This window comes from Ursus maritimus, unplaced genomic scaffold (assembly GCF_017311325.1).
Source record: "Ursus maritimus isolate PB19 unplaced genomic scaffold, ASM1731132v1 scaffold_14, whole genome shotgun sequence".
NCBI lineage: Eukaryota > Metazoa > Chordata > Mammalia > Carnivora > Ursidae > Ursus > Ursus maritimus.
In genome coordinates this window covers 69,483,220-69,510,697 of record NW_024423786.1, presented here as the reverse complement: position 1 = coordinate 69,510,697, position 27,478 = coordinate 69,483,220, and the positions used below count along the sequence as shown (strand labels likewise).

The window sequence follows — 27,478 nt, the reverse complement described above, 5'->3', positions numbered from 1 at the left end:
CTCCCCCCCCCCCCGCCCCCACAAGAACGCACTGAGGTGGATCAAGGACCCACAGTGCACAGTCAGAAGACTCAGGAGTGGCCGAGCCCCACACACACCAGGCCTTCTGCAGGGGCCACTGACGCCTGGGACGGGGGAGCCCTGTGGGCTGGGGCCGACGGGGCGGGGGGGGATGCCCAGAGGCATCGAGCAGGACTGGGGATCCTCTCACCCCTGCCCTCCGGGGACCCGGAGTCTCCACGGTCTGTGTCTAGTTGTGTCCCACAGCCCATGTCAGGCAGTGGAATGCAAAGGTGGCACAGGGCAAACACACCGGAAGCGGTGACACCCGTCCCCAAGGCTTACTGACTGGGAGCGGGAGTGACCCTCTGCAGTGGCAAACAGCCACGGCCTTTTTAAAGAGCATTTTATTCTTCAATCCTTTGAGATTCTGGGTAAGTCACAAAGTCAGGGCATGGAGCTCTTGTGCACCTCGGGCCAGGTCCTCTAAGGTGGCCACCGACGGTCTGTTTGTCACAAACGCAGCTGAGACAAGTCGTCCATTCCTTTGTGCAAAAGCAGTTCTATTCTGCCCGGTATGAGCACTGGTCAGCTTTCCAGCCCAGCAACTGGGAGGGACGTCCTTGTCCCTGCCACCCGGCCACACCCATGCCACACCCCCTCCCAGAGGCTGTGAGCGGGGTGGGGTGGGGTGGGGGGCAGTGCGAGCTCAGAGGGGTGAGTTAACCCCACCCGACAGCAGGGAGAAAGAGAAGAAAGCAGCGTCCTGAGGAAACCCAATCCCCTCGCAGAGTGGTGTGACTGTCCCTGAAACAGTCTCTGACAGCCGAGAGGACAGAGCCCTGAGCGCAAGGACTCTCTCTTCTCGCAGGGAACAGCCTGGGTTCGACATACTGTGTTCTGTGCTAATCACCCACCCCACCGCAACACTTCCCGTGACCTCCGAGGATGGGGACACTGGTGGCTCTCTGTCACCCAAAGGGAGGGCGAGACAGAACAGCACCATCTCTGTCTGTGGCACGGTCTCTCTGGGATGATCCCGTACACCTTCCCAGGTGTACCCCCTGAGGGTTCTGCAGATCCGCAGCGGAGACAGGGCAGAGGGCCTCCTGTGGCCCTCGGGGGTCAAGGGCCAGGTGAACCAGCCACCTGGGGCGGGGGGGGGGGTGTCTGCTATCGGTGCTATCGGACACGGGGTCTTGGGCCGCTCTCCATCACAGTCATGGCCACACTGCTTCTCTGCCCCGGTGATTCCAGATCCAGAAGCAGATCGGACACGTATCTGCCCACGTGTGCAAACAAGCAGGGTAAGGATGTCTCCTGCAGCACCGTTGATGGTGGCCGAAGTCTGCAACCAACTGAACGTCCGTGGTGAGATGAACAAAGATCGGACAGCCATACAATGGGTTACTACGTAGCAATTGGAAGAAAGAAGTAGATCTATGGACGGGAAAGGGGACAGCTGCAATGCCCACCAAGAGCTACCCGAACGGTTAGTTAGAACAGGGTCTAGTCGGAGCAAACACACATGAACGTTGGTTCCCACTATTGTTCTAAGAGTAGCACACTCCGCTTTTAGGAAGGAAGAGGAGTAGGACATACAAGGGTGGCCATCCGCGTAGGAAAGAGACCCCCTCCATGCAGAGAACAGCTCAGGAGGGGGTGCAGGGGAAAGGGGCCCAAGGGAGACATTTTCACCCCATGCCTTCTGGCCCTGTTGGGATTGTTATCACGTGCATGAAACACTCGACTCAAAATTGTAAACCTCCCAATTGCAGAGACGCTGAACACAACAGACTCACGTGTCCCCAGGGGTGAGGGGCAGATGGCTACGTCAGCTCAGGCAGGGACCCCAGGCAGGGACCCCAGAGGGCTGATCTTCAAGGCCAGCCAAGGTGATGAGGGTTCTATGGTTTTTCAGGTGTCGGCTCCCTGGGCCCCCGCCTGTCCAAACCAAGGGCTGGGCGGGGCGGGGAGCGGTTATCCTGTCCCGGGTTGACAGGCTTTTACTTTACACAAGATTCTAACCAGCCGGACCGTGGGGCTGCCCCAAACAGCAGGCAAGTGGCAGATCCAGAGGGAGAGGGACAGGCACAGGGCAGGCAGTGAGACGCAGCAGCTGACAAGGGGTCCGAAGTCCTGAACAGAGCAACATCTGGGGGCACCACACACAGAGGCAAGGGGCCCGCACCCTAGCTCTGGGCGCCGTGTCCTCGTAACACGGTTCCATGAGCCCGTCTGTGCTAGTGAGCAGGGAAGGGGAACCGATGGGCGACTTCAGGAAGACCATACGCAAGATTTTTTTTTTTTTAAAGGTAACAATAAACCTTAGGGCATTTCAGGTTTCATGAATACTGGAAAGTTGACTGACAGGAAACCCACTCCTCCCAGAAGGTACCGGATAAAGGCCACCACTCACTCTCTAACAAAGAAGGCCCTGGCCCCAAGGGCAGGGTCCCTTCCCGCATCCCCGTCTGAGCTCTGCCAGGGGGTGGGGGTCGCCGCCTGTGTGCCCCTCATCTGTGGGCCGGCCGTGGAGCCACCCGTGCCCAGGCAGCTAAAGGGTCTGGGTGCCACCGAGGCCCCCCAGGCAGGAGGAATGCCCAGCTGCTGGCCGAGGGCTCTGGTCCTAGAGGAAATGTGCTTGCTTCGTAATTAACAAGGGGTCAAAGCCAGCCGGTCATTGTTCTTTTCTTTCAGGTTGTTTTTTTTTGTGGGTTTTTTTTTGTTTTTTTTTTTTTTTTAATTATCCTGCTGCTGTTTTGACATGGAGACCCAAGGTCTAAAATTAGGCCACTGGATCTCACACCTGACTTTCCAAGCTCCCCGGGAGAGGGGGCCTGTGTCAGTGCCGACCGCGGAAGGTGTCAAATTCGTGCTCAGGGAACAGTGTCTTCTGAACACACTGCTCCTGCCGGGCACAGCCGCAGGACTGTCGGTCCCGCCGCACACCTGGGGCACCGCCAAGCGTCCCCCACTTGGGAGGCTTCAGGGTCCCGCTCCTCCACTCACCACTTCCAGAAACCGCAATCTCAACCCATTCTTCAAAGTAGCCAGCGTGCAGGGTTCCATCGAGGTGTGAAGGCGCGTGGGGGGTGGGGGTTAGAAAGTCTGGGAGGTCCCCTCACCAGGGCCCCCGGACCAGGCTCTCGGGGACCCAGCAGCCGGCCCCCTCACACAGGCCACGGCTCAGCTCTGCGGACGGAGAACAACAAGGGCCCGGGCCCCGGTAGCCCCCCCCAGAGGGAGACCCTGCCAATTCTTTCTGTCCTCCACCTGGCAGCCGGGGTGGGAGGGGGCCCCCCACGTCTCCAGCCGGGCTGACGGCGCTCAGCTTCTGGAATGCAGGAGGCGCCTGCACTTTCCATTTTCTCGCTCATAATTATCCCTGTAATTATCCCCAGAGGCCGTGAGGATCAGAGGGAGAGAGAGAGAGGGAAAGCTGATGTGCACAGGAGACCGCCATTCCCAGCTGCCATCTGGGCTTCGTGTCAGAGGGATGCCTCAGATGAAATCATGCACCCTCCGGAGCCCCCCAGTAATGCATCCTTTTTTAAGCCTATGGAGGCTTCCAGACACGGGAAGGGCCCTGCCCCTGCTCAGCTCATCTTGTGTGACCTCCTCCTGGGCCGTCCACAGCATCCGTCACAATCAGCCACTCAGCAAACTGAGGCCCCGTGAATCCCTTCGACTCTGTATGTCTATTTGGACAGTCTAGCAAACTCTAGATACTTCCTCCGTGGATAACTATCGGCTCCCCTTTATTTCTTTTGCCTGTCTTGAAAGATGTTAAATGCTGGCCACAGCAGGGGACGCGTTGCCCTTTGGAAGAATTGCTTCTTCCACCCTCTGTCCCTTCCACGCTGCACACAACCCGCCAGGGGGTGGGGGCAACTCCAGGCTGGATGGTCGGAGGCTCCTGGGGGAGGGGGCATTAAACCTTCGAGCTGAGAGGCCGCGCCAAGGGGCCTCGTAGCTGAATCCTGCCAGCCACAGCAAGCCCAGAGGCCTTCAACATCTCCCTCTTTTCTCCTGTCTGTTTCTCTCGAAGGCACAACGTGGGTTCAGCTTTCGGTATAAGGAGAGAGCATCAGGAGACCTGGACGCCCCCCTGCCACCAGCTGCAGGGCGAGATCAGGCCTCCGGCCTCCAGAAAACAGGGAAGCACGTGATATGGTCCATGAGGGCCCCGACAGATGTCCACATCCTAGGTATTTACATTCCTCCCACATCCTGCTTTTGAGCAAACTGTCATTGGCTTCAGAGGCCTAAATATGGTACCTTGAGTATGGCTAACGGTGCAGGAACAGGCTCCAGAAGGTGGGGTGCTCTGCCAGCAGGGGTGCGGGGAGCTAGCCTCCAGCTGGGCCCAGCAAACGGAGCCCTTGCACTCCAGGACTGTATGTCTATCGACCGGGGCAGTGTCAGCAGATGTTTTAAAAGAAACTGCAGTGAAAAGGGGGCATACATCTATGCATTTACTCAGCCAACATTTATAGACTGTGCACGGCCTCTCTGCCCTCTGGGGATGGGGCTTAAGAGCCACCAGACCACACGCCTGCGTGAGTACTAACGGGCACCATTCCAAACCCTGCCTGGGGACCAAGTCACTGACTTCTCACGGGGCTCCTACAGGCATTATGCCCGTTTCACAGAGGAGGAAACTGAGGCCGGCTGGAAAATGGTAGAGCTAGGATCCATACGGGTGCACCCCCACCACTCCCCCAAGATGAAAGGTGACATGTAGAAAGAGAAAGCAGAACAGGGAAGTGCAGAGGCAGACGGGCCGGGCATGTGCTGGAGGTCAGAGCTCTTACACACTCCTTCTGCCCCCAGAGGAAGACCATTCAGCAGCTCAGCAGGGGCCCACCTCCTCCAGCTCCAGGACAGCCCAGCCCTGACCAAGGCCCGGGCACCCTTTTATCAATGGCCAGTGGCACACCCTTGGACAAATACCCTCCACCCAGGACAGTTTCTTCTTCTGACAAGTGAGGAAGAACTTTCCAGAACCACAATCTTCTAGGCATGCACCACAAAAGAGGGTAGGGACTCTATCTCCTGCTCAGGAGGAGGAAGAGCTCAGTGTTTGAATCCCCCCTTTCCTTTGGCCCCTGCAGGACCCGTACTAGGGGTTCCATTCGCAGAGCTTCTCTGAGAGCTGATTTGGTCCCATCAGCCCTGAGGGTGGCCTGTCCATGCTGACCACCAATGCCTGTCATGACGACCCCGGGGGCCCAGCCAGACCCTGAGCTGCCCTCCGGAAACGTTTGTTCTCCACGGCTGAAGCAAGGGTGTTCTGCTGCCTTGGGCTCTCTGAAAACGTGCTCCGGGGGGAATGTCTCTAAGTGCCTGCCTAGACCGCAGAGAGGACTGGAATCCAGCCCTGTCTGGCGGCAGAGCTGGAAGCCAGATGCTTTACTCGTTTCATAGATGAGGCCTCTAAGAGCTGGACCCTTGGGCAGGGGAACTGACGCTCAGCCGGGAGCAAACAACACAGAGAGAAGACATGACACAGGACATCACATCACACAGCCTGCCCGGGCTGGGGAGCAGGGAAATGACAAGGGGGGGTGAGAGGCAGGTAAGGAGGCTCCCCCAGACTGTGATTACCGCCAAGGGGGCCAGGTGTGTTTCAAGTTAACAACACAGTTATCTGGCCCTCAGAACAGCAAGCCACAGGAGCCCCATTGCCTAGACAGGAAAGTTCCGAGAGCAGGGCCTGGCCAGGGTGCCGGCCACGGCCGGGACCATTCCAGGTCAGTTCCGGTGGATTCCTACAGGCTGGCCAAAGCCTCCTCTTTCCTTCCAGAGGCCTCAGCAGCACTCAAAGCACAAGAATGAAGAAGAGAACGGAAACGCCCTTCGTTTGTAGGGAAGGCCCCCGGTGGTACTGTTAATGGGGGAAGCCAGGGCCTCTGTAGACCACTGCGGTCCCCTAGGGCCGTGGGCTGCCACCTCTCACAGGGAAAAGGAAAGCAAGGCTCTGTGTCTGCAGCAAGAAGTGGGATGCTGTAAAGATGCCGAGAACACCCGGCCCCGGCAGGTCCCCAGGGCCCCACCGCAGTTATAACTTGTGTCTCTGCCTTGAATCTCTCTTACATCGGTGAGCGGCCACTGGGGCCCCCAGAGATTTCGGTCCTTGTCAGACAGCTGCCCTGCAACCCCTCCTCCACCTCGCTGGACCCCTGGCTTCCCTCCCAGCCTTTGGCACCCACCAACCCCCTCTGATCCCTGGCCTCAGTGCAGCCTGTCCACCTGCCCAGGTCAGCGCCCCCCCACACACACATGGGGACATACACATGCCAGGGGCTGGCTCCTCCCAAGGCTTCCCCTCCTGGGAGCCCACACCTCAGACTGAGCACCAGACCCAGCTACCCGGCACTGGGCTCCACTGGCCTTTGTCTCTTTACCCCGTGCTTTATTACATGAAAGACATGGAGTGCTTACAGAAATGCACTCAACAGACAGACTGGAGATGAAAAATAAAAGAGGCGCTTGGACCAGGCTTCAGGCAGGTCTGGAGGAAGGGAGCCCGGGGTTGGCCCAGAAGCCCTGGAGGCCACGGCCACGGGAAAGGCGTTTCCAGGAGCCCCTTCTGGTCCTGTGACACAGATGCTCTGGCCGAACACAGCAAACCACCGGTTCATCACCAGGCCCTGGAGCTGGCTTCCTACTCATCTCCAGCACCTCCCAGAGCCGTGTGCGGCAAGGCTCTGGGAGTGTTTGCAGAATGAGGAAAGGTCCAAAGCAAAGCTCCGCAGGACTGTGGGGGGAGGAGTGGGCAGAGTGACGTAGAGAGTGGTGTTGTGGCAGGAGCTGGGCACCACGACAGGTCACACTCCCCGATCCAGGCAGAGGCAGAAGTCCGGGACTGGCAGGTTTCCCTCGGGGCGGGGACCCAGGGAAGGCAGTCCTCGGGAAAAGCGCCAGCATCCCAGGGCCCATGGGGCGCCAAGGAGGGCAGCAAGAGCCAGCCCTGAGAGGCTGCGGCGGAAGAGGGCCTACTTCCCAGAACAGGATCCCGAGGCTGAGAGAGGCTCACTGATTTTGCTCAGGGCAGGCAGGACAGGACTGGAGCCCAGGCAGCCCATCTACGGCCGCACTTGCCCCTTGATGGCACTCCACAGCCGGAAGTGGCTGGGGCAGGGGGCCAGCTAACCAGGAGCCTGGCGTGAGCGAGGGATGGAGACCATCTAGCTAGGGAGTGGTCAGGGTTGGACTCCTTGCAATGAGCCTCTGAGCCTTCACGTCACAGTCCCACAGTCTCGGAGGTGTGAAGGATGGGCAGGCCATCCCTGCGGGCAGGGAGGCAGTGGGGTAGCGGATTTGCAGCTCTGGACTGGGGTGAACGTTTGGGGCTGTCGGCAAGTCACAGCTGGGATTCTCAGGAAACCCAGGGCACAGGCTGGAGCCTCAGGACAGCCTCGAATACACGGAAACAGAAAAGACCATTGTACACTCCACCTTCCCCGGTTCTGCAGAGAGAAACTGAGCCTCAGAGCCAATGGCATGGCCTGTCCGGGCTGCCAGTTGGCCAGTGCATGGCCAGACCGGAGCCACATGGCAAGCCTCCGTCACCCACACTGTCCTGGGGCCCAGGTGGCCCTCTTGGATGATCAGAGCCTCTGAGCCCTACCGGCCACTCTGACCCACCTGAGGTCTCACCAGGACTGCCAATACCTGGTCTCTTGGCCAACGACAGAAAGACACAGCTGGACTGGGCCAGAGGATCCAGGTGACCAGGGCTGGGACAGGACCCTTGCGCAATGCCTCCCACACCACCACCCCAGGTCCAAACGGCGACCAGCTGGCATCTGACGGAGGCCAGCAAACAGGTGCTGAAAGGCTCCAACACCCCGCCCCTGGGCGCACGTCCTGGCCCTGCCTGGGTGGGGCAAGCTCTGAGTGACAGTCCCCTAACCCCGCCACTTCAAGCGGTGGACCAGGTCCTGGGCCCTACCCTTGGCACACGTGACCAAACAAAAGCCAAAGAAACTGAGGCGCAGAGGCAGGCCTATGCAGCCGCAGGCCCTGCTCTCAACAATGCTGCGATTGCCCGAAGCATTGGGAGGAGGCCAGCGGTGCAGAGCCCCCAGGCGCAGGCCTTGTGACCAAGTGGGCCACATGCAGCCCCGTCACCAGACAGTTTGCAGGGACAAGTCAGATGGAACCCAGACGACAACAGCTCACACTTCCCCAAGCTTGCCTCCGCGCCGGACACCGCGCTGCGTGCGGCTCGTGGCTTCCTTCGTTCATCTCACCACAACCCCGGCACGGAACCTACAGTGAACTTGTCTCACGGAGGAAGACACTGAGGCACGCAGCTTACGTGGAGGACCTTGCCTGAGGTCAGGCGGTCCATAGCTGGCCACGACTTAGACCCGGCCGTCAGATCCTAGACTGGGGAGCAAGGCCCCGGCTGGCCTGCCAGAGCCCATCCTGAAGGACCGAGGCCACAGGACAGGTCCACAACAGAGGCCCCGGGGCAGCCAGGCCACGAGGCCCTACCAGGGACAAAGGGGAACATAAGAACGAGTGAGCAGCTGAGGGGGTCCAGGGACGGTCCTACCTACCTTCTTTTTTTTTTTTTTTAAAGATTTTATTTATTTATTCGACAGAGATAGAGACAGCCAGTGAGAGAGGGAACACAAGCAGGGGGAGTGGGAGAGGAAGAAGCAGGCTCCCAGCGGAGGAGCCTGATGTGGGGCTCGATCCCATAACGCCGGGATCACGCCCTGAGCCGAAGGCAGATGCTTAACCGCTGTGCCACCCAGGCGCCCCGGTCCTACCTACCTTCTTGTCCAACCCTTCGGGCCCTGACCACTGTGCTGCTTTTACAGATGACCAAACTGAGGCTCCGAGAAGCCAAAACTCGTGCCCGGGGCCCTCGTCTGAGAGAAAGCATCAGCGAGACAGGCTCCTGTGCTGAGAAGCCTCGGCCCCACCTCCCCACCCCGGCCCAGCGACATGGACCAGGAGGACTTGGGGCGTCAGGGGGACGTGACTGCACTGGCTCCTGAGGCCGAGCAGGCCGAGGACGGGCCACGAGGACACCTGCGCCTGCCCTACCCCCAGAGGCATCCTTTCCAGGTCACTGGCCTTCGCGGACACCTACGGGCAGCCGGGCCCCCGGGAAGTCCACGTGCAGTCATAATATTGACACAGGAAGGACGCGCCCCAGCCAGGAAGCCACGCTGCTGAGCAGTGAGTGCAGGACACACTCGTGCACCCCCGGCTCCAGGGGGAGGGGGCCCCAGGGCAAGAGCCCCAGCGGGTGTTCTGAGAGCCTGTTCCCACCAGCGGGCCCCCAGCGATCTGCCTCACCCAGGCCAGGCCACGCTGTCACGTAGGGCTGTGTTTGCACCACGCAGGCCCTCCAGGGCATCAGATGGGGGAGCGGAGTAACGCCCAGGAGGCCCAGTTCTGGTCCCGCAGCTGTGTGACCAGGGCAGGTCAAACAACCTCTCTGGTCCTCAGCGGCCGCTTCCAAAGAATCTGGGGTGGTGCCCTCCACGGACAGCACTGCTCCTACCCAGGGCTGTTCTGCCCCGTCACTGCAGACTGTCCTCCCTTGAGCCCTACCCTCAAAGACTCGGGGGTAGATACGGAGCCGTGCCACCGCATCCGACCCGCTGGTGACCAGGGCAGGCCGCCCGCACCCGGCCACTTCGTCTGTGACCCCGTCCCAGATTCCTACCTACAGAACAGGCGACAGAGGAGTCTCTGTGGGACAGCGCCACCGTCACCCCTTCCGCGAGCACCCCCTTCCCCAGTGTGCTTCACCGCCAAGGGAAGAGAGCGTCGAGAAGGCACTAGCGCCTCCGACACCTTATGAAAGGACAGCTGAGTGGTGTTTCTCGCAGTAATGGGGGAGAGCCAAGCGCTGGACCAGGGGCAGACTCAGCCTCGCACCCTGCCAGGAGATGGGGCGCACACGGAAGGGCTCCCAGGTGCTCGTCAAGGTCACCTCCAGCCCCCACTGGGCACAAGTGGTGGGGGGCTCCAGGCTCCGCTCGCGGAGGCAGCACAGGCACCCGGGGAACATGACTCGGCCGCAGACGCGTGCCCTTCCCCGGCAGAGAGCCCACCCACCGCACAGCCCGAGCTGCCCTTCCCGGGCCAGCACTTCCTAGGAGGGCTGCCGGGGCCCTCAGCACAAATCGGACCCTGGAACCGCACCTCCCAAGACACCCACCCACTCCCGTAGCCTCGTGCTAGACACACGGAACCCTGAAGGGGCCCTTGGGAATCGGCGGCTGGTCCCAAGTCTCGGTGCTGGTGGCAACCAGCCTTCGGAGCCGCCCTGGCTGGGGGTGGCGGCGGGGTTATGGAGGCTGCATTGCACAGGCACCAAATTCAATCTCCAGCCCCCCTCCCCTCCCTGGAGCTCGGGACGGGACTGAAAGTTCCAACTGTCCACACTAGGTTGGCAGTGCTGGTACCCAGACTTAGGTGACCTAGAGGCCTCCCAAAAGTCACCTCGTTAACCTAACAAAAGACACTTTTATGGCTCTGTTCACTTAGGAAATTCCAAGGGTTTTAGGAAGCCTGTGTCAGGAACTGACTGAAGACAAAATATATGCTTATTATAAATCACGTAACTCCTTCCACTTGTACTTGGCTTTACAGCTTACAAATCCCCTTCGTGCCCGCTATTCCTGTAATGCCCTGTCAGCTCCGCCCGCCGTGTGGGGGGACAGATGGGGGCTCTCGCATGCCCGGGGCACGTCACGCACCTTCCATGCCGTATTCCCATCTAAGCCACAGGAAAACCCTGAAGACGGGTAAACCTATCCAGCCAAAGAGCTGGCATCCACGCTGTCCTCACCACGGGCCCCTCTGCCCATGAGCACAGCCCTGGAAGGTTGGAGAACATCACACCTGCTAGGGGTGCCATTTCGAGACCAGTCGGGGTCAGTTCAAATGTCATGCTAAAGTTAGCAGAACCTTGTACGCAAGTACAGGGGCTGGCCTCTGAGGCTGGGCCAGAGCCTCAGACAGTAAGCACCTGACTTTGGAGGCTAACCCTGGAGCATCTGTACAGGCTCTGCCTCCCACCGTCTGCTCCTCCCCCACCCAGGCCCGCCCCTAATTCCCCATTTTCTATCAGGTGGCCTGGATTCCCCACTCCTCTCCACCCAGGACCCTCCAGGCCAGCTGCTCATCTTTGGTTCCAGCCCCTCTCATGATCTCTGGTCCCTGCCCAGTGCACACCTAGGTGTCCCCCAGCCAGTCCAGACTCCCTGGCCACCAAAACCTCAGGAGCCTGGCGCCCCAGGCCCATGCTGTCCCCTCTTTGAAGAAACCCCTGGCATTGTTATCCCTCGTCCAGCAAACACACAAGCATGGGAGCCTTCCCTGAAATGAAATGGGGCGTCGCCCCGGGTCTTCGGACCTAATCCCCACATTGATTAGGCTGGCACTTGACCACTGCCCATCTTAGCCCCCCTGAGTGTGACTTTGCCGAGGCAGGGTACAAGGAGGGCAGGAATCGGAGACAAAGGTGGCAAGAAGGGGGCTGCCTCTTGGGCAACCGGTGGACCAGAACTCCACAGCCTGGTGTGGTGCCTGATGACGCTGGAAAGCCTGACAATACCGTTGGTGATGCGTGGCCCCTCGTATGGCGTTGGCCGACCCCGTGAACGCCCATCACCTCCTGAGTCAAAGTCTCTCCCGGGCTCACTCCTGACTCCTGGGGACAAGTGAGGGGCTGCCAGCTACAGCAATGACTCCAAGATGTATCCGGAAGCTGTGGAAATTTTCGGGGCAGGAGATTCTGGAACAAGTGCAAGCACTTGGCCTAAAGCTTGGAGAGGTGGCAGGGAGGACAAAGGCTCTAGGAGTTTCCACTGATGCAAGAGCTCTTCCGGACATGCCTGCAACCGGACAGCTCCCACAGCTGCTCCTCCCTCGCGCCAAATATGACACTGGGCACTTCCCGCTTCCAAACCCTTTTGCACCCATTCCCTCCCCAACAGCCTCGCTGCCACACGGTGAGGAAATCAGGCAAAGGCTGCCCTAGCAGACCTCCGATGAGGCAAGCGAGACCTAGGGAAGGGAAGGGACTGGCTCGGGTCACAGAGCAAGTGAGAGGTAAAGCGAGACAAAACCTCAAGCCCTGGAAACTGTCCATGGAATCTCAGCTGGGGGCAGAGCCAACAACACAACCAGTCTGCCTCCCAGGCTGCAAAACCGTCCCGGCCGCATCTCACGGATCCCTGACAGCGCGCTCACCGCAGCACTAGCGGGGTCCGCGGGAGGACCTGGCACCCTTCTCACCGATGGACAAAGGAAGGCGCGACCTTGCCTGGCTCACCGCTCCCCGGGCTACTCAGGGCTCACTCCCGGTGAAGGAAGGACACCTTTCCATCCTCCCCTTCTTACACTGGGCTAGGCCCTGTCCTTGGGTCCAAGACACTGTCCTTAGCTTCCAGGAGCACTCAGTCTGAGGGAGGACGCGAAACATGGGCGCACAATGAACAGAGTCCACGGAGCTGTGGAGTAGCAATGCAGCAGGGTCGGGGAGGCACACAGGGGATGCTCGGCCATGTCCGCTTGGGCTTAGGGCTCCGGGCAGGCTGGCTAAAGGACAAGCAAAGGCTTGTGGAGGAAACAGGAAGCAGCCAGGTGGACAGGAAGGGACGCCCCCTTTGGAAGAGGGAACACACCGAGAAGATACAGGAGGCGAGAGATCCGGTCTGCAGAATGGTGGAGGGGAGGCAGCCGGCGCTCTGGAAGGGGGTCACGGGGAGACGTACCCTATGGAAGCAGGTGGATATCTCCAGGTGATGAATGACCCCCAAGCCACACATCTAACCCGAAGGTCAGGGGAGTCTACAGAAAGGTTGACGTCAGAGGACCTGATCTGCTCAGAATCCCCAAGAAAAGCTGGGGTAATAAAACTCTACCCTGGCCCTCCTCCGTGCATGAAGGATCCCAAGAGGTCACCTTCACCAAACCACTCAGCCAGGAGCCCTTTCCAAAGAGTGCATTTCATCCCACACATGCTGACGGTGCCTGATGTCCTCACGAGGCCACAGAGGCCAGAACCAAAAATAAATCATCACAGGAAGAAGTGCTTGGACACCCCCTTCCCCACCACGCCTCACCCCTACCCAGCTCAGACTTTCTAAGAAAACTCAAATCACATCTCCAGAAAGTCAGGAAGCTGAGGGGAGGATGCGGTCACGGTTGGGCCTGGGCTTCGGGTGGGAAACAGCCTCCTTCTTTTTATTCTTAACTGTGTCACTCCGAGGGATCCTGGCGAAGACTGTGAGCTGACCCAGTTTGAGGTGCCGTGGACACTCCATCACCACGCTGCTCAGACACGGAGGGTCTAAAGTTAGCCCTGGCCGATGGCACGATGCCCCCCCGCCAGGCCAGGGCCACAGCCCCACGGAGCGACGCGCTGGCCAGTACAGCTCTCCACCCGGGCAGGGATGGGGCTGCAGGGGTGGCCAGAGCTGCCTCCAACTAAAAACCATGGCCACCTGGCTCAGAAAAGAACACACATACACAGAGCATCTTGCCCTTGAGCCGACACGCAGATGCCAGGGAGCAAGCGTGGGGCCCTGGTGACGAGGAGCTGACTGTCCCCACCCGGGAAGCTGAGACCAGACATGCGGTTAGTTCTGTCGAATCCAGCTCCGAGCACAGGGTGGGAGCCCGGGCGGGGGAAGGGCTACGGTGTCCCAGGCAACATCAGTCGTTAGAGACAAGGAAGCGGCTGGACAAGGAAGAGTTCTGTGCTCTCTTGGCTCTAGGAGCCAAGGTCGGCCAGCCCGCTCCGCTCAGCGAAAACCCCTGCTTGTGCCCCAGGCTCTACCAGCAAGCCCAGCTCAGCGTTCCCACAGCGGCGAGACCCACCCTGGCAGAAGAGGATGTTTTCGGGCCCGGAAACACTGCCCCGGAGCCCAGTGGGTCCACGGCCATGCCCTGGGAGCCAGATTTCTAAGCCAGATGGGAGCCAGGGCCTCAGACAGTTTGGGTTCACGTCCTGTCCGAATTCCCCAGCCTGTCTGAACGACACACGTGCACACACACACACTCACCACCGGCCTGTAGCAGACAATCGGGGTTGCAAGCCCATATTCAGGGTCCTCCCTCCGGGGCCCCAGGCCCACCAGTCCCCCTTCTCTCCACGCACCTCCCCTTCTCTTTGGTCTTCTCGACTCCTGCCCCCCATCCTCCCCCTGCCACTCCTCTAGAAAGCCCAACCATACTTCAGCAGGCCCTCTGCAGCCCGCGAGCCCAGGGGACTCGCAACCCCTCTGTCGTCTCCTGCCTTTCAGATGTGTTCTCTACTTGCCAGCTTTACTATCAGTCAAGCTCTGACCTTCAGGCTGCACTCGTGATACCCAACCCTCCCTCGGTGGCCCAAGCGCCAGTGCCAAGAGGGCAAGGGATGTCCTCTTCCCCTGGACCCAGCAAAGGGCCATCCCAGGGCAGCGCTTGGCAAAGTGAATGGGTCCCAGTGTTTCAGAGCTCAAGAGGCCCTCAACTGGGCGTCCTCACCTCACAGATGGAGAAACCAAGGCCCAGAGGGGGTGTGAACACAGGGAATGGGACCCGGGCCCCCCTCCCAGGTACCAGGCTGATTCCCTTGCTTCAGCCCAGCGGCATCTGCAGGGTCAGCTTCCTGCCACCTGGGGGGTGGGGGGTGGGGAGCCTCTGGGGCACCTGAAATTAGCCAACAGGTTGCTGGCTGGGGATCTGCAACCAGAAAACGGGGCCACACCACAAATGCACAGGAAAGGTGTCAGCCCACCCGCCCTTGGCTGTCCTGCCCTTACCCACAGCGCCACCTACTGTCCTGCCTTCCTGGCTCCCACCAAAGCCCAGGGCCACAGCCCAGGGGCCTCAGACACTCAGCTAGCAAAACACCCCTTGCTGAGGGACCCACCCCCCACCCCCACCCCCGCTGCCCCGGCCAGGCGGTGAGTGCCCCTACTTCCTGGAGGGGAAGAGGGGCCTCCTCCCCAGCTCACCCTCTGGGGAGGCTGTGTCTCCCCGCAGATAGGGCGACCAACCCAGGAATGAGGGGCTCTGGGGATGCGGAAAGAGTAGGACTAACCCCGAAAGCCCCGGCCAATAGGCAGGTTGGCCATTCTGCCGCAGATGCCCCGGACTGCCCCAGACACCGGACGCTGGCCGTAGATCCCACACTCAGAGAGAGGAGACTGAGGCCAGGACACAGCCTGGGGCAGGGAGGGCTGGGGGTGGCGGGGGGCGCTGCCCACACACCCCGAAAGGATCGGTCTCAGGCAGAAGACACCAAGCAAGCAGACAAGGGTGTGAGAGAGCAGGCACCCGGGGGGAGCAGAGACCTGGGCCAGGACAGTCCCCACGGTCACCTGCCGTCCCAGGCGGCTCATGAGAAGCACCCCTTCGTTCTCCCAAGGGGCCCCACAAGAAGATGAACAATATGGTCACTGTCCATAAACGCATCCAACCTAGCAGGGTGTCCACGCACTGATAGTCTCAATCAGCTTTGACGTCCGAACAAGCAATTTGCCTTCGGTAATAGTTAAGACACCAAAGCACGGCAGTTTTCTTCTGTAAATAACGGGGGAGCTCAAGGCTACCTCCTAACAGCCTGGCGCTGGCTCGCTGGGTTCTGACACCGGAGGGCGTTCCCAGAGCTGGAGCGGCACAGGGCTGGTCTATCTTATCTTTACTGAAATGCCAAGAATAGCTGGGCCCGCCGGACGTCACCTCCCCGCGGCTCCCTTCCCTCGCAGAGTCAGAGTATGCACGTGCCCATGGCCCAGATGGACATGGTCTCCTCCACGGACGCCACCCCAGAAAACTGGGGAAGAGGCCAACTGTTGAGAAGCCAGTAGACACTGGCTGCAGGTCTGTCCATGCCAGTGCCGCAGGGCACGAGCATGGAGAGGCGAGGCAGGAGCTCTGCCCTTCCTAACAGCACACAGTGCCCAGCATGGGCCAGGGTTGGGGTACAGGGGCGCAAGGCAGGGGCTCTCTTCGAACACCCGGGCTAAGGGGAAGGCCAAGGGGCAAGCAGGGACGCCAAAGGGAACACAGGACACAAGCAGCGGGCACAAAGGGCTGCTGCACTCAGACCAACCAGGGCAACTGTGCCCCTCAGGGATCCTGGCAACATCTGGAGACCGTCGAGACTGTCAGGACACCTGGTGCGTAGAGGCAGGTGACGTCGTTAAACACCCCCCAGTGAACAGGATGGCCCAAAACGTCAACAATGCCAACGTTGGGGACCCAGGCCGGGAGGGTGGGCTGGGAAGGGGGTTTGTGAGAAGCAGGGAAGACTGCCTGGAAGAGGCGGCACAGGTACGAAGGACACTGTCAGCAAGAGGATGAGTCACGGAGAAAGGCAGGGACCAGGACGATGGGGCTTTTGGGCAACAGGATGCCCGGTAGAGGGGCCTCAGGGGCCAGGGAAAGAGCTCACACCTTCTGCTGGAATGTGTGGGGCGCCTTTAAGCAATTGAGAGTGTGCTGGGGCACTGGGCGGTTTGGCCCTGGCCTGTGTTCACAACGTGTGAGGGAGTGAGTGCGCAGTGTGGACAGGTGGACAGGTGCAGGGAGTGCTGGGGAGCCTGGCTAGAAGGCTGCAGTGTTGACCAGATGAGCAGGCGACTGGTGAGGACAGGGCCTGGAGGGAGCGTAAGAGGGAGGACTGAAGGCCGGCCCCTGGATCTCTGCACCAGACCCCTGGAAGGGGCGCACACAGCCCACACTCCCGTGCTGGCCAGAGTTCAAACAGCAAGCTCCCTTTGGGGCCTGGACATGCCCACGCGGGACCACAGCACCTGGACCCGAGGTGCTGGTACCCTGAGAAGATTCTGGGCCAGAGACTGAGACACGATGACAAAGGGAAAAGCCCCAATTAGTCCCTCTGTAGCACCTGACCTTTTTACCATTTTAATTATTTGTGATTTCTAACAATGGAGACCATGCAGCTTTATTCCCTGGCTCCATGGGCTCACACAGTGCCTGGCACACAGAGGGTTCTTGGCCAACGAACATTCCTTATTTTGTTTGTTTTGTTTTGGGGCGGGGGGGGGGGCAAAGGGAGAAGGAGAGAGAATCTTAAGCAGGCTCCATGGTCCGCACGGAGCCCAACATAGGGCTTGATCTCAGGACCCCATGACCTGAGCTGAAATCAAGAGTCGGACGCTTAGGGGTGCCTGGGTGGTTCGGTCGGTGAAGCGTCTGCCTTCGGCTGGGGTCATGATCCTTGGTCCTGGGTTCGAGCCTCGCATCAGGCTCCTCCACTGGGAGCCTGCTTCTTCCTCTCCCACTCCCCCTGCCTGTGTTCCCGCTCTCGCTGGCTGTCTCTCTCTCTCTGTCAAATAAATAAACAAAATCTTAAAAAAAAAAAAAAAAAAAAGAGGGAGAGTCGGACGCTTAACCAACGGCATCACCCAGGCACCCTCAATGAACATTTGTTGAATGAATGAATGAATGAGTGAATGAATGAATGAGGCAAAGCTGTTCACAGGAGCAGCAGAGCGAGACAGAAGAGCAGTGTGAGGCCCCGGGAGAACAGTGTCACAAGAAACTGTGAGGGTCACCGGCGTTGGTTTCCCCAAAGATCCGACAGGAGGACAGCAGAAGGCAACAAGGCTCGTTGAAACTCTAGAAGCAGGATTCTAACGGAATGCAGGAGATCAAAACCGGCTGCGGGGACAGAGGGGGAGGGAAGGAGAGAGAGATGAGGGTGCGTGCTGGTGGGGAGGGGGTACCCCACATCCACATGCTCGCTCTGACAGGTGGGCAGGCCCCTCCAGCCAACGTTGTAGCTTCTTCCAAAAGCCACAGGCCCAGGGAGGCAGAAGGCGGGCCCTGGAGCAACGGGAAGGCGCCAGTCCAAGGCCAGACTCAGCCTGGGCCACTCTCCGTGGCCTCATGCGTCATCACCAACCCCAGCCACTCCGCTCCCCTCAATTCCAGACTCCCAAGGTCTCCCCCCCAGAATCTCCCAGATGCGCGCAGAACGGAGCTCTGTTCCCTCAGCCCCTCCATTGTCCCACTCGGCCAATTCTGCACCCAATTTTGATGTGTGGGTTTTGTCCCCACGCACCCAGCCAATTCTCCGACACCAGCTGGGTGTCCCACAGTTCCACTCAGTTCTGACACTCTCTGCCCAGCTCACAGAACTCAGGGAACCTGCTTATTTGCTTGACCACCAGCTTATGACGAAGGATATTAAAGGCTAGGAATCATCACCCAGATGAAAAGATGAGTAAGACGAGGGACGGGAAAGGGTGCAGAGCGCGCATGCTCTCTGCGCACGCCACGCTCTCCGCATCTCCACGTGTCCACCAACCCAGACGCTCTCCGAACCCCATCCTTTTTTTTTTTTTAAGTAGATTTTATTTATTTATTTCAGAGAGAGGAGGAGCACACTCAAAAGGAGCAGCAGCCAGAGGGAGAAGCCCACTCCCCGCCACGCAGGGAGCCCAAGCTAGATCCCAGGGCCCCGAGATCATGACCTGAGCGGAAGGCAGACGCCCGAATTACTGAGCCACCCAGGCGCCCCATCTCCGAGCCTCATCCTTATGGGGTTCAAGGAGGCTGCATTACAGAGGCGACTCATTCAATCATTGGCCCTTGACAACTCAACCTCCAGCTCCCCGCCCCTCCCCAATCACGTGGTTGGTTCCTCTGGCAACAAGCCCCGCCCCCGTCCTTAGGTGGGGGAAGGGGCTAGCGTCACCTCATTAACATCACAAAAGGCACCTTGCAGGCACTCCACACCTAGGAAATTTTAAGGGTTTGGGGAAATGTGAGCCAGATTGAAGACCAAATCCGTAGTTCTTAGAAGTCACTGGGGTCCCGACTGGAGCTGGCGGGCCTCCCCTCTCCGGCGCTTCCCCACCAAACCACGGTAAATCCTGTAGGCTCTTCCGGCTTTCAAACTGTGCCCAGCATCTGACCACTTCTGCTACTTCCGCTGGTGCCACTCTGGTCCAAGCCACCATTGGGCCTCCAGCACCGTGACAGCCTCCAGCCCCGCCCTCACCCCGCATCTGCTCTCCTCTGCCCACGGCAGCCTAGAAAACCGGAGTCAGATCAGGCCGCTCCCCCGCTCAGAATCCCCCCCCACGTGCTCCCCACGGCTACAAGGCCCTTACTGTTATGCCAGCCCGCTCTCTGACCTGCTGCCCTCCATTCTCGCTCAGTGGGATTCCAGCCAGCGGGCCCTTCCTTGAAATCACCCAGGACTTTTGCACTTGTCGCTTCTTCTTCCCCAGATACCCCGAGGGCTCGCTCCCTCCCACGTGGGGGCAGGTTTCTGCTCAGAGCTCACCCCTGCCCTGACCAGCTGCTTCACCGTCCCCCAACCCCATCCCGCGTATGGTGGTATGTGAGTTCATTCAGTGTCCCCCTCCTAGAACGTCAGCTCCTTTAGAACTCAGGTGTTGAGGATCTCAGGATGGGGAGCCTGGCCTGGCATGTGGTGGGCCAGCCGGTGCCTGGCATGTGGTGGGCCATTGATAAGTAGCTGAAGAAATGAGCGAACCTCTTCGGGGGCCTGGTTTCCAAAGGGGATAGTAACAGCCTTCGCCCTGCCCATCAACTAAAATGCTGTGGGAAACTCACTCAGCACAAGGCAAGTCGCGCCCAGGACCAGCTCTCAGGACCACTGAATCACTGTTCATGCGGCGCTTTCACAGGTGCCCCCTGGCTAACTGCTCCTGGGCTGGGACCCCGTCCCCATGCACCGAGCCAGCCCAGGCCCACCCAGACCGGTTCTTCCTGTTTGGCCACGGCCGGGCCAGCAGCAGCCCGCTAAACCACAGTGTGTCTCCCTAACGGCTCCCACTCCGAACCCGCTGAAGAGCTCTCCCTCCCACAGACGACTGCAGACTGTTCCAGTGAATAACTTTCTCAAAAGCAAAGCAAATCAAACACTGTAACAAAAGAAAAAAAGCCTCATGACAAACACAGATTATGAGCTGCCCGTCTCCCAAATCTTAAGGACCCTGACCACGCGGCTGAGGGTCACGGCGTGACTTAGCATGAACTTGCAGGGGCGCCTGGGGGGCTCAGCCAGTTAAGCACCTGCCTTCAGCTGGGGTCATGATCCCGGGGTCCTGGGATGGAGCCCGAATGGCATTGGGCTCCCTGCTCAGGGGGGAGCCTGCTTCTCCCCCTCCCTTTACCCCTTCCCCTGCTCGAGTGCGTGGGGCTCGCTCACTCTCTCTCTCTCCCTCTCTCAAATAAACAAATAAAACCCTAAAACAAAAACAAACCAAACTTGCAAAAACATACCATTGGAAGGATTCACAGGAAATAACGCAAAGGACTTGTGCATAAAGAACTGTCCTGGGGACCCGCCCTGCACTGGGCAAGCCGAGCCCCCAGCGCTGGGAGACCAGCCAGGCCCGCAAGGCATGGACCGTGGACAGGGGCGAGCACTGCACACTCCCAACACATTGCCAGCCCTTCCAGCACAGATTCACAGCCTCTCTGGGGCCCTGCACCCACTTCCTGTGGCTGCTGTGGGCAATTTCCACGGACTAGGTGGTTTAGAACGATGGAATCCACACTCTCCCAGTTCTGGAGGCCAGAAATCCAAAATCAGCATCTCTCGGCCAAATCAAGGTGCAGGCAGAGGAGCGCTTCCCCTTCCTTCCCCCCTCCCCCAGCCCCAGGCTCTAGGGGAGAATCCATCCCTCCCCTCTTCCAGCTTCTGGTGGGCACGGCCTTCCCTGGCTGACGCGGCCACATCATCGCAGTCTCCACAGCCCGTGTCTTCTCCTCTCCCTCTGCCTCCCTCTTATAAGGACATGTGACTGCACTGAGGGCCCACCCCGATACTGCAGGACAATCTCCCCATCCTGAGATCCTTAACACCTGCGAAGCTCCCCTTTTTTGCCATATAAAGTAACTTTCATAGATTCCAAGGATGAGGATGTGGACATACATCTTTGGGGACCATTTTTCCAGCCTGCCACATACCCGTTTTACCCAGCTTGTGCTGCAGGAGGAAGGGTGGGGGTGGGAGCAGGGATGGGGGAGAAGGAACGGAGAGTAGAAGGGCACAGGGAGACCAGATCTTGCTGGGAGGGCCAGCTCAGACATGGGGGGGGCAGTCCTATGTAGACTGAGGCGGGGGTCCAAGAATGGCTTTAGACAAAGAAGCCAGTTCTAACCTCTGTCCCTCAGAGCTCCTCCCTTCCCTCAGGTCCCCTGCAGCCGGAGGCCTACACCAACCAGCTCAGGGTGGGTCCAGCGTGTTCAGGACAAGAGAGACGGCACATTCGGAATGTGGCCTCTTCGAGAAGCACAGTCCCGCTTCCACCCCACTCCCACCCACCCCAGATAGAAAAAAGACGCTAACTCATAAACCAATTGAAAAACATGTCATGTTCCACCCCTGGAACCAAGTGGTCACCCGAAATGAAAACAGTCTGGAACAGTGTGTTGCTAGGGCTTAGGCTGGCCTTCTTCTTCGGGCTAGCCTCAAGGGTGATCACAGGACGTTCGCGGCTCTGCATCAGCAAACCCAAGCACAGGCACAGGGCAGGAGCAGCCCTAGGGGCACCACTGCCACCCGCTTCCATCCCTCCAGAAACCCCAAGAGCTTCCCCCACACGCTGGTGCAGGAGGAGGCATCGCAGAGAACCTTGGTAGCCGGAGGGACTGTCCACCCTTCCCCCACCTTCTTCAGAGGGCTCGGGGCCCCCTCCCCACACAGCCTGGTCCCACGCCAGCTCTCAGTCCTGAGTGTCCCCCGTACCCACAGAAGAGCTGGGTGCTGCTCTCTCTTCTGTGTTCGCGTCTTGCTAGCTCGTTCTTGCTTCCCCGTACACTCAGTCCAGTGCTGTGCGAACCATTTCGCCGGGAGCCTTGTTCAGGAAAAACTAATCACGTTTCTGGAGCGCATCGGAGGGGGTGGGGGTTCACAAGAAAGCCGCCTGACTGTGCAGCACGGCAGAGAAGGGAACCCCTAAGCAGAGCATCTAATTTCAGCCACTAGAAGACTGAGATCGCCGAGGCGCACGTGGGCCGCCACATCACAGGACAGCGCTGCTGGCCCGTTCCAGCCCAGCAGTGGCCCGGGACTGTCGCTGCCAGCATGTTGTGGGATCCCCAGAATGAGGGGCTTCCCTGGCCAGCATCAGCTAACTGGGCTCTGACCTCGATGGGGAAACAGAAAGGATGATTCCGCACTGGCCAGAGACTGACACGGGGAGGGAAGAGCCATCCGTCTGTCCATGCGTGCAGCCAGCCCAGGCAGTGCCGTGCTAAGGGCACTTACCACATTCCAGAAGAGCGGATTGAAAGTGATGGCGAGGACGGCAGCCACGAAGCAGGGATCCGAGGGGTCCACGTAGCCCAGCAGCCAGGTCATAACGCAGAGGTCTGCCTGCAGGGACAGAGCCAGCGTCAGCGGGTGACCCGCCCAGTCCCCGGTCGGCCCCCGCACCCGGACACGGAGAGCCAAGCCCCCAGAACTCAGAAACAAAGTTACCCTCTGGGAACACGCCGGGAGTCTGGGGCACAAGCACGTCCAGCAAAGGGTACTGCAGTGTAATCGTAAAACAGAAGATAAAAAGCCGAAACCCAATCAGCCGCGTCGTGCCCTGCCCGGAGGGTGGCCGGGGAGCCGCATGGGAACACCGTGCGGGGACGCTCGGCAAGGAAATCACCAGCGGCCAGCACCCTGGCGGGGCAGTGACCCCACCGGGACCAAGGTCTGGGTCACCAGGTGCTGTGACTGGGACCGAGCATGCAGAGGGTTTCGGAGGCTCAACCTCCCTAGCAACCAGGTAAATGCAAACTAAAACAGCAGGAGTGTTGACTCCTCCCGCCAACCCTAAGGATGGCCAGTCTTGAGTGCTGGGGAGGGTGTGAACCCAAAGGCCTGCTCCTACTTGTCAGGAGTGTCACTCCCGAGCGCCTGTCGCAGAGAAACTCACGTGAGTGTGCAAAGCGTGTGTGCCTGCAATGAAAAAGATGAGCGATGTGGCCGTCCATCTATGAAAGATGGCTACCTAGAAGGGGGCCCATTCCTAAGGCAGCTAAGCTACAGAATTTAAGCCAACTAGCCATATGTGCCAACTGTGACGCTCTCAAAAATGCCGAATGAACAGAGCGAGGAGCAGACTTCCCACAGCATATACACATACATACATTTTTAGAAAATAACACACTACACATTGTACTAAATGTTCTTTCTATGTGCGTGTTTAAAAAAGAGACTGGCGAGAGACATACCAGATTCACGCTACTTGCCCCATCTACGGCAGTTTCCTGCCCTCCACGGTCCCCACGTGGGGCTGGAGCCCTCCCTGTGCAGGGCCGTCCCCTGCCCCCCTGGCCGTCACCCACTCGGGGCCAGTGGCACCAAAAATGTCTCCACACAAGGCCCCAATGTCCCCCAGGGGCAGCATAGAGACACCCTTCCTGTAAGACAGTGGGAAGACTCTGGAATGTCACCAAGCATGGAAGATGTGGCCTGGTGCGCCCTTCACATGTGTGGGCCTCCTGTCCCAGCCAAGGGCAACCTTCACCTCGGAGGGACCAAGGGCAGAGCTAAGAATGAATGAGCCAACAAAGGCACTGCTACATGAGCGTGTGGATGAAATGGCTGAGGGACAGAGTGGCCACGTGAGCACACACGTGCATTATTAATAAACAACGGCAAAGGGGGAACCACTCAGCAAACAGGGAAGAGTGACACTGGAAGTACAGCCTTGCCCTACGCTGACCGCAGCCTCTGGGTACCCTGTGGGCCCTGCCGACACCCACCAGGCAGGCAACCCCACACCCTGTCTTCCAGCCTCCTTCTCTTTTTTTTTTTTTTTTTAAAGATTTTATTTATTCATTCGACAGAGATAGAGACAGCCAGCGAGAGAGGGAACACAAGCAGGGGGAGTGGGAGAGGAAGAAGCAGGCCTCCAGCAGAGGAGCCTGACGTGGGGCTCGATCCCAGAATGCCGGGGCCACGCCCTGAGCCAAAGGCAGACGCTTAACGACTGAGCCACCCAGGCGCCCCCAGCCTCCTTCTCTTCTGATCCCAGGTCAGACCGCCCCTGGAGGCCCCCTGCCTTTCAGGCAGAGCAGTGGCGGCTCTCGGCTCTAGGCTTTCGGGGTGAGCACCTCACAAATCTTGGGGCCGTGACGGGAAATTCCAAGTTGCCCTGAAGAACACACCAGGAGAGGCTAAGCCACTCGTGAAGGACCAAACAGCTGGATCAGGCCTCAAAACAGGCTGTCCACCCTGCAGGGAGAGGGCACACCTCAGCCCCAAAGCCTCTAGAGCCTGGCACTGAACCAAAGGGTGTTCTACCTTCTGTTTGAAAAGAAACATTTATTAAGCACCCGACTGCAAGGCCCACTGCGAGGCTGCGATGGGCCTGACTGGTGGAACAGGAGACCCCGGGGAGGGATGGAAGGAGCGCTGGCCTGGGGAGCCTCCAGAGTGCTGCTCTGGTCCTGCTCGGCCACTTCCAGAGTGGTGCCTGCCTCACTGCCCCTGCTCCCAGTCCCCAGCTCAACCCTCAACACCCAGCCAAAGCCTGCCCACCATTGACACTTCCCCGCTCTCATGCAGGAGTCCAATCTGTCTGTTGACCCCATTGTCCCCCCTGCCCTCAGGATGGGGCACTCTAGTCCCAGCCAGCCTCCCATGCCTCGCTTCCTGCCACGCTCTGGACCCAGGCCTCCTCACCTGTACTGGGCTCACCCATCCCAGCACTCACCGACAGGTGATGAATTCACCTGCATCCCCCTCACCGGCTGTCCTTCCTGCCCCGCCCTCTCACTCACACCAAACATCACGCTCTAGACCCTTTTACGGTGGCTCTGCTCTGAAATCCTCTCTCTCCCTCTGACACCTCCAGACGAACTCCTATTCACCCCTCAAGACCCAGCAGGAGCACCTTGTCTACCTTCCCCCATGGCTGTCCTTAGTGTACACCCTATTACGATTATTTGGTTATCTGTCCCTATCTCATACTCATCCCTCCAGGCGGGGGCCATTTTTTCCTCCATCTTGGAGTCTTCCACCTGGCACAGAGAGTCAATGTTTGCTGAGTGAACGGTGGCCCTTGTTTCATCATCAGTAAAAAGCAGAGGCTAAAGGTACATCTCTGAAGGGCCCTCCAGCTCAGCTGCCCATGCTCCTGGGACTCTGATCCCCTCCCTTCTGGCTTCAAACTGGAGGCAGGAAATTGCCCAAGCAGCCGCTGGGGAGATGCTGCAGGTGGGCGGCCGGCAGCGGCCAGGAGATCCCTCCACCTCTAAGGCCACAGACTCACCAGCTGCCCAGGCATTGTGCTTCATCAATATTTTTATGGCACCTTTTACGCTGAGAAATCAAGCAGCGTTCACAAGCGTTGGCGGGAGGCGGGATGGCCAGACCAGGGACAGGATCGGGCTCTCTCGGGTCCTTAGAAACCCCGGGGCTGGGATCTCTTCAAGGCAGGTCAGTCCCTAGGGTGTACAGCTGAGTGTAGGGAGGAGCACCAGGGGGCTACTAGCAGTCCCGAAGCCCTGCCCCCACCCCCAATTCCACTACCCATCATCCCCTCCAGATCCTACTTGCCCCCTTTATGCAACTGCATAAATCGGGCATCCTCACCAACCGTCCACCAGAAGCTGCCCACAAAAGGCCCTCTAAGACCCAGGCTTGCCCTCTGAATTATCACATAGCGGAGCGGAGCGGAATATCCGCCCCCCCTCCGCCCCCGCCCCCGTGCCCTGTCCCGGGATCCCCAGCTCTTCGCCACTGTTGGCTGCGAGCTAGTGGCTGGCTAAGGGACGCACACCTTCCAGAGGATAAGAAATCCCAAATCCCAGGCAAAGCTGGCATGCCCTCAATGTTATCCCCCCGTCCCACAGGCTGACCCTGCGCTGAGCGGACCAAGCCGGAGGAAAGAGGGTGAAGTGTGAGGTCCAGAGCAGGGACGCATCCAGCTGGAGAGAGGGTGCAGAGGATGGCCAGAGGGTCACGGCTGGAAACCCTGGCCTGAGGACACAGAGCAGGAGAGAACTGGACCAACGGTTCAGCGACTCCGGGCCAGTGGCTGCCCGGGGAAGCAAGGTGCCGCTGGCTGGGAGGGGCACAGGGCATTTCCGGGGGTGATGGAAGTACTCCCCATCTCAGCTGGAGCCTGGCTAGCCAGGAGCTTGCGTGTTAGACCTTCCAACTGGACACAAGGTCTGTGCCTTTCACTGTGTGTAAATGACACTTCCCCAGAGAGGAAGGTTTGCAAGGGCCTCAGCGCTGGGAACTGTGAACTGTGTCCCCTATTTCCCCACCGGCCGTTGGGGGAAACAGAATCCGCTGGAAATGCTGAAGGTGTTTTTAAGGATTCAAATCACTGTCACTCTGAGCAATCCACTAGGGAGGCGACACTCTGGGGGGGGGGGTCTGAGGACCAAGACCCTCCTGCAAGAAACTTCCCAGTGCCAGAAAACAAGATCAAAGAGCCTTTGTTTAAGGTTCACACACTTCGTCTTGACAAGCACCATGGCTATGCCGACTTTGCAGAAAAGAAAGCCGAAGACTGAACGAAACCCCCAGATCACGGGCAGAGGGGGCAGAGCTAGGACACGGCCAGACCAGCCCTTCCGGATTCCTGACAGAGACTGGGCCTTTCTGTCAGGACTTAGAAATGCTGTAGCCAGTGCGGCCAGTGGGGCAAGGAGAAGCCTTGACTATCCCAGAGAGACGGGGCAAACAAGCAGGAGAAATATGCTGCTTTCACCTTTGGTGGGAGTTGAGGGAAGGGAAACTGAGGCACTTACAGGTTAACAAGCTAACACCAGCCAAAGCTGGCAGCCAAAGGACATCAAGCCAGCTCCCAACTAGGACTGAACTGGTTAAAACTAGAACCTCACCCCCCACCAGGTCCCAGTGCCCTTGGGTCAAACTGTCTCGGTGGGAGGAAAGTATCCAGTCACCTGGGTCACCTTGAGAGTGGGGGATCTGCGTTGCCTGGAGAAGGGCCTGCCTGGCAGGAAAGAATGACTAATGGTCCGCAGTGGTATTCCTCCAGAGACCTGAACGTCCAATAGCCTCACTGTTGTCACCTCCCAAAACCCACCTGAAAGGGCGGACCCCCCTCCTAAAAGTGGATCAGCCGAAAAGGACAAAAAATCCGGGCCCCACCCGAGCAGATCAGGAGGGTCCCGGATCCCAGGTCCCTCGGTCACCCCTGCACCCCCGTGGGCTGCCTTGATTAAGGGAAGGGTCCTCCTCCCCCCCCACCCTCCCCCACCCCAACCTTATTAAAGCAGCAAAAGTCCTGGCTTTCTCTCCTGGGTAATTCTAAGAATGGAATCCCGCTCCAAGGTCACAGACCGCAGAGTTCTGTGTTTGAAAAGAGGACAGGCGCTACCTACCGAAACCAGGGATAATTCCACTGAGGTCACCGATGAATGGGCTCGGCTGCTGAAACCCTACGAGTTGGTAAGGAAGCGGCTCATAGCAATTCCACTTCACTGCAGGCTTTGAGGACACTTCAGGGGATGATTT

At 59.1% G+C, this 27,478-nt stretch overlaps 1 protein-coding gene across 1 annotated transcript in view; it reads right to left on the bottom strand.

Annotated features, from left to right (window-relative positions):
• The window catches only part of PEMT (phosphatidylethanolamine N-methyltransferase), a 76,291-nt gene that overhangs the window by 43,014 nt on the left and 5,799 nt on the right, over nucleotides 1-27,478 (bottom strand). Inside the window, 1 exon segment of the mRNA XM_040630162.1 lies at nucleotides 22,253-22,360. Within this exon segment, the coding sequence (XP_040486096.1) occupies nucleotides 22,253-22,360 (108 nt within the window).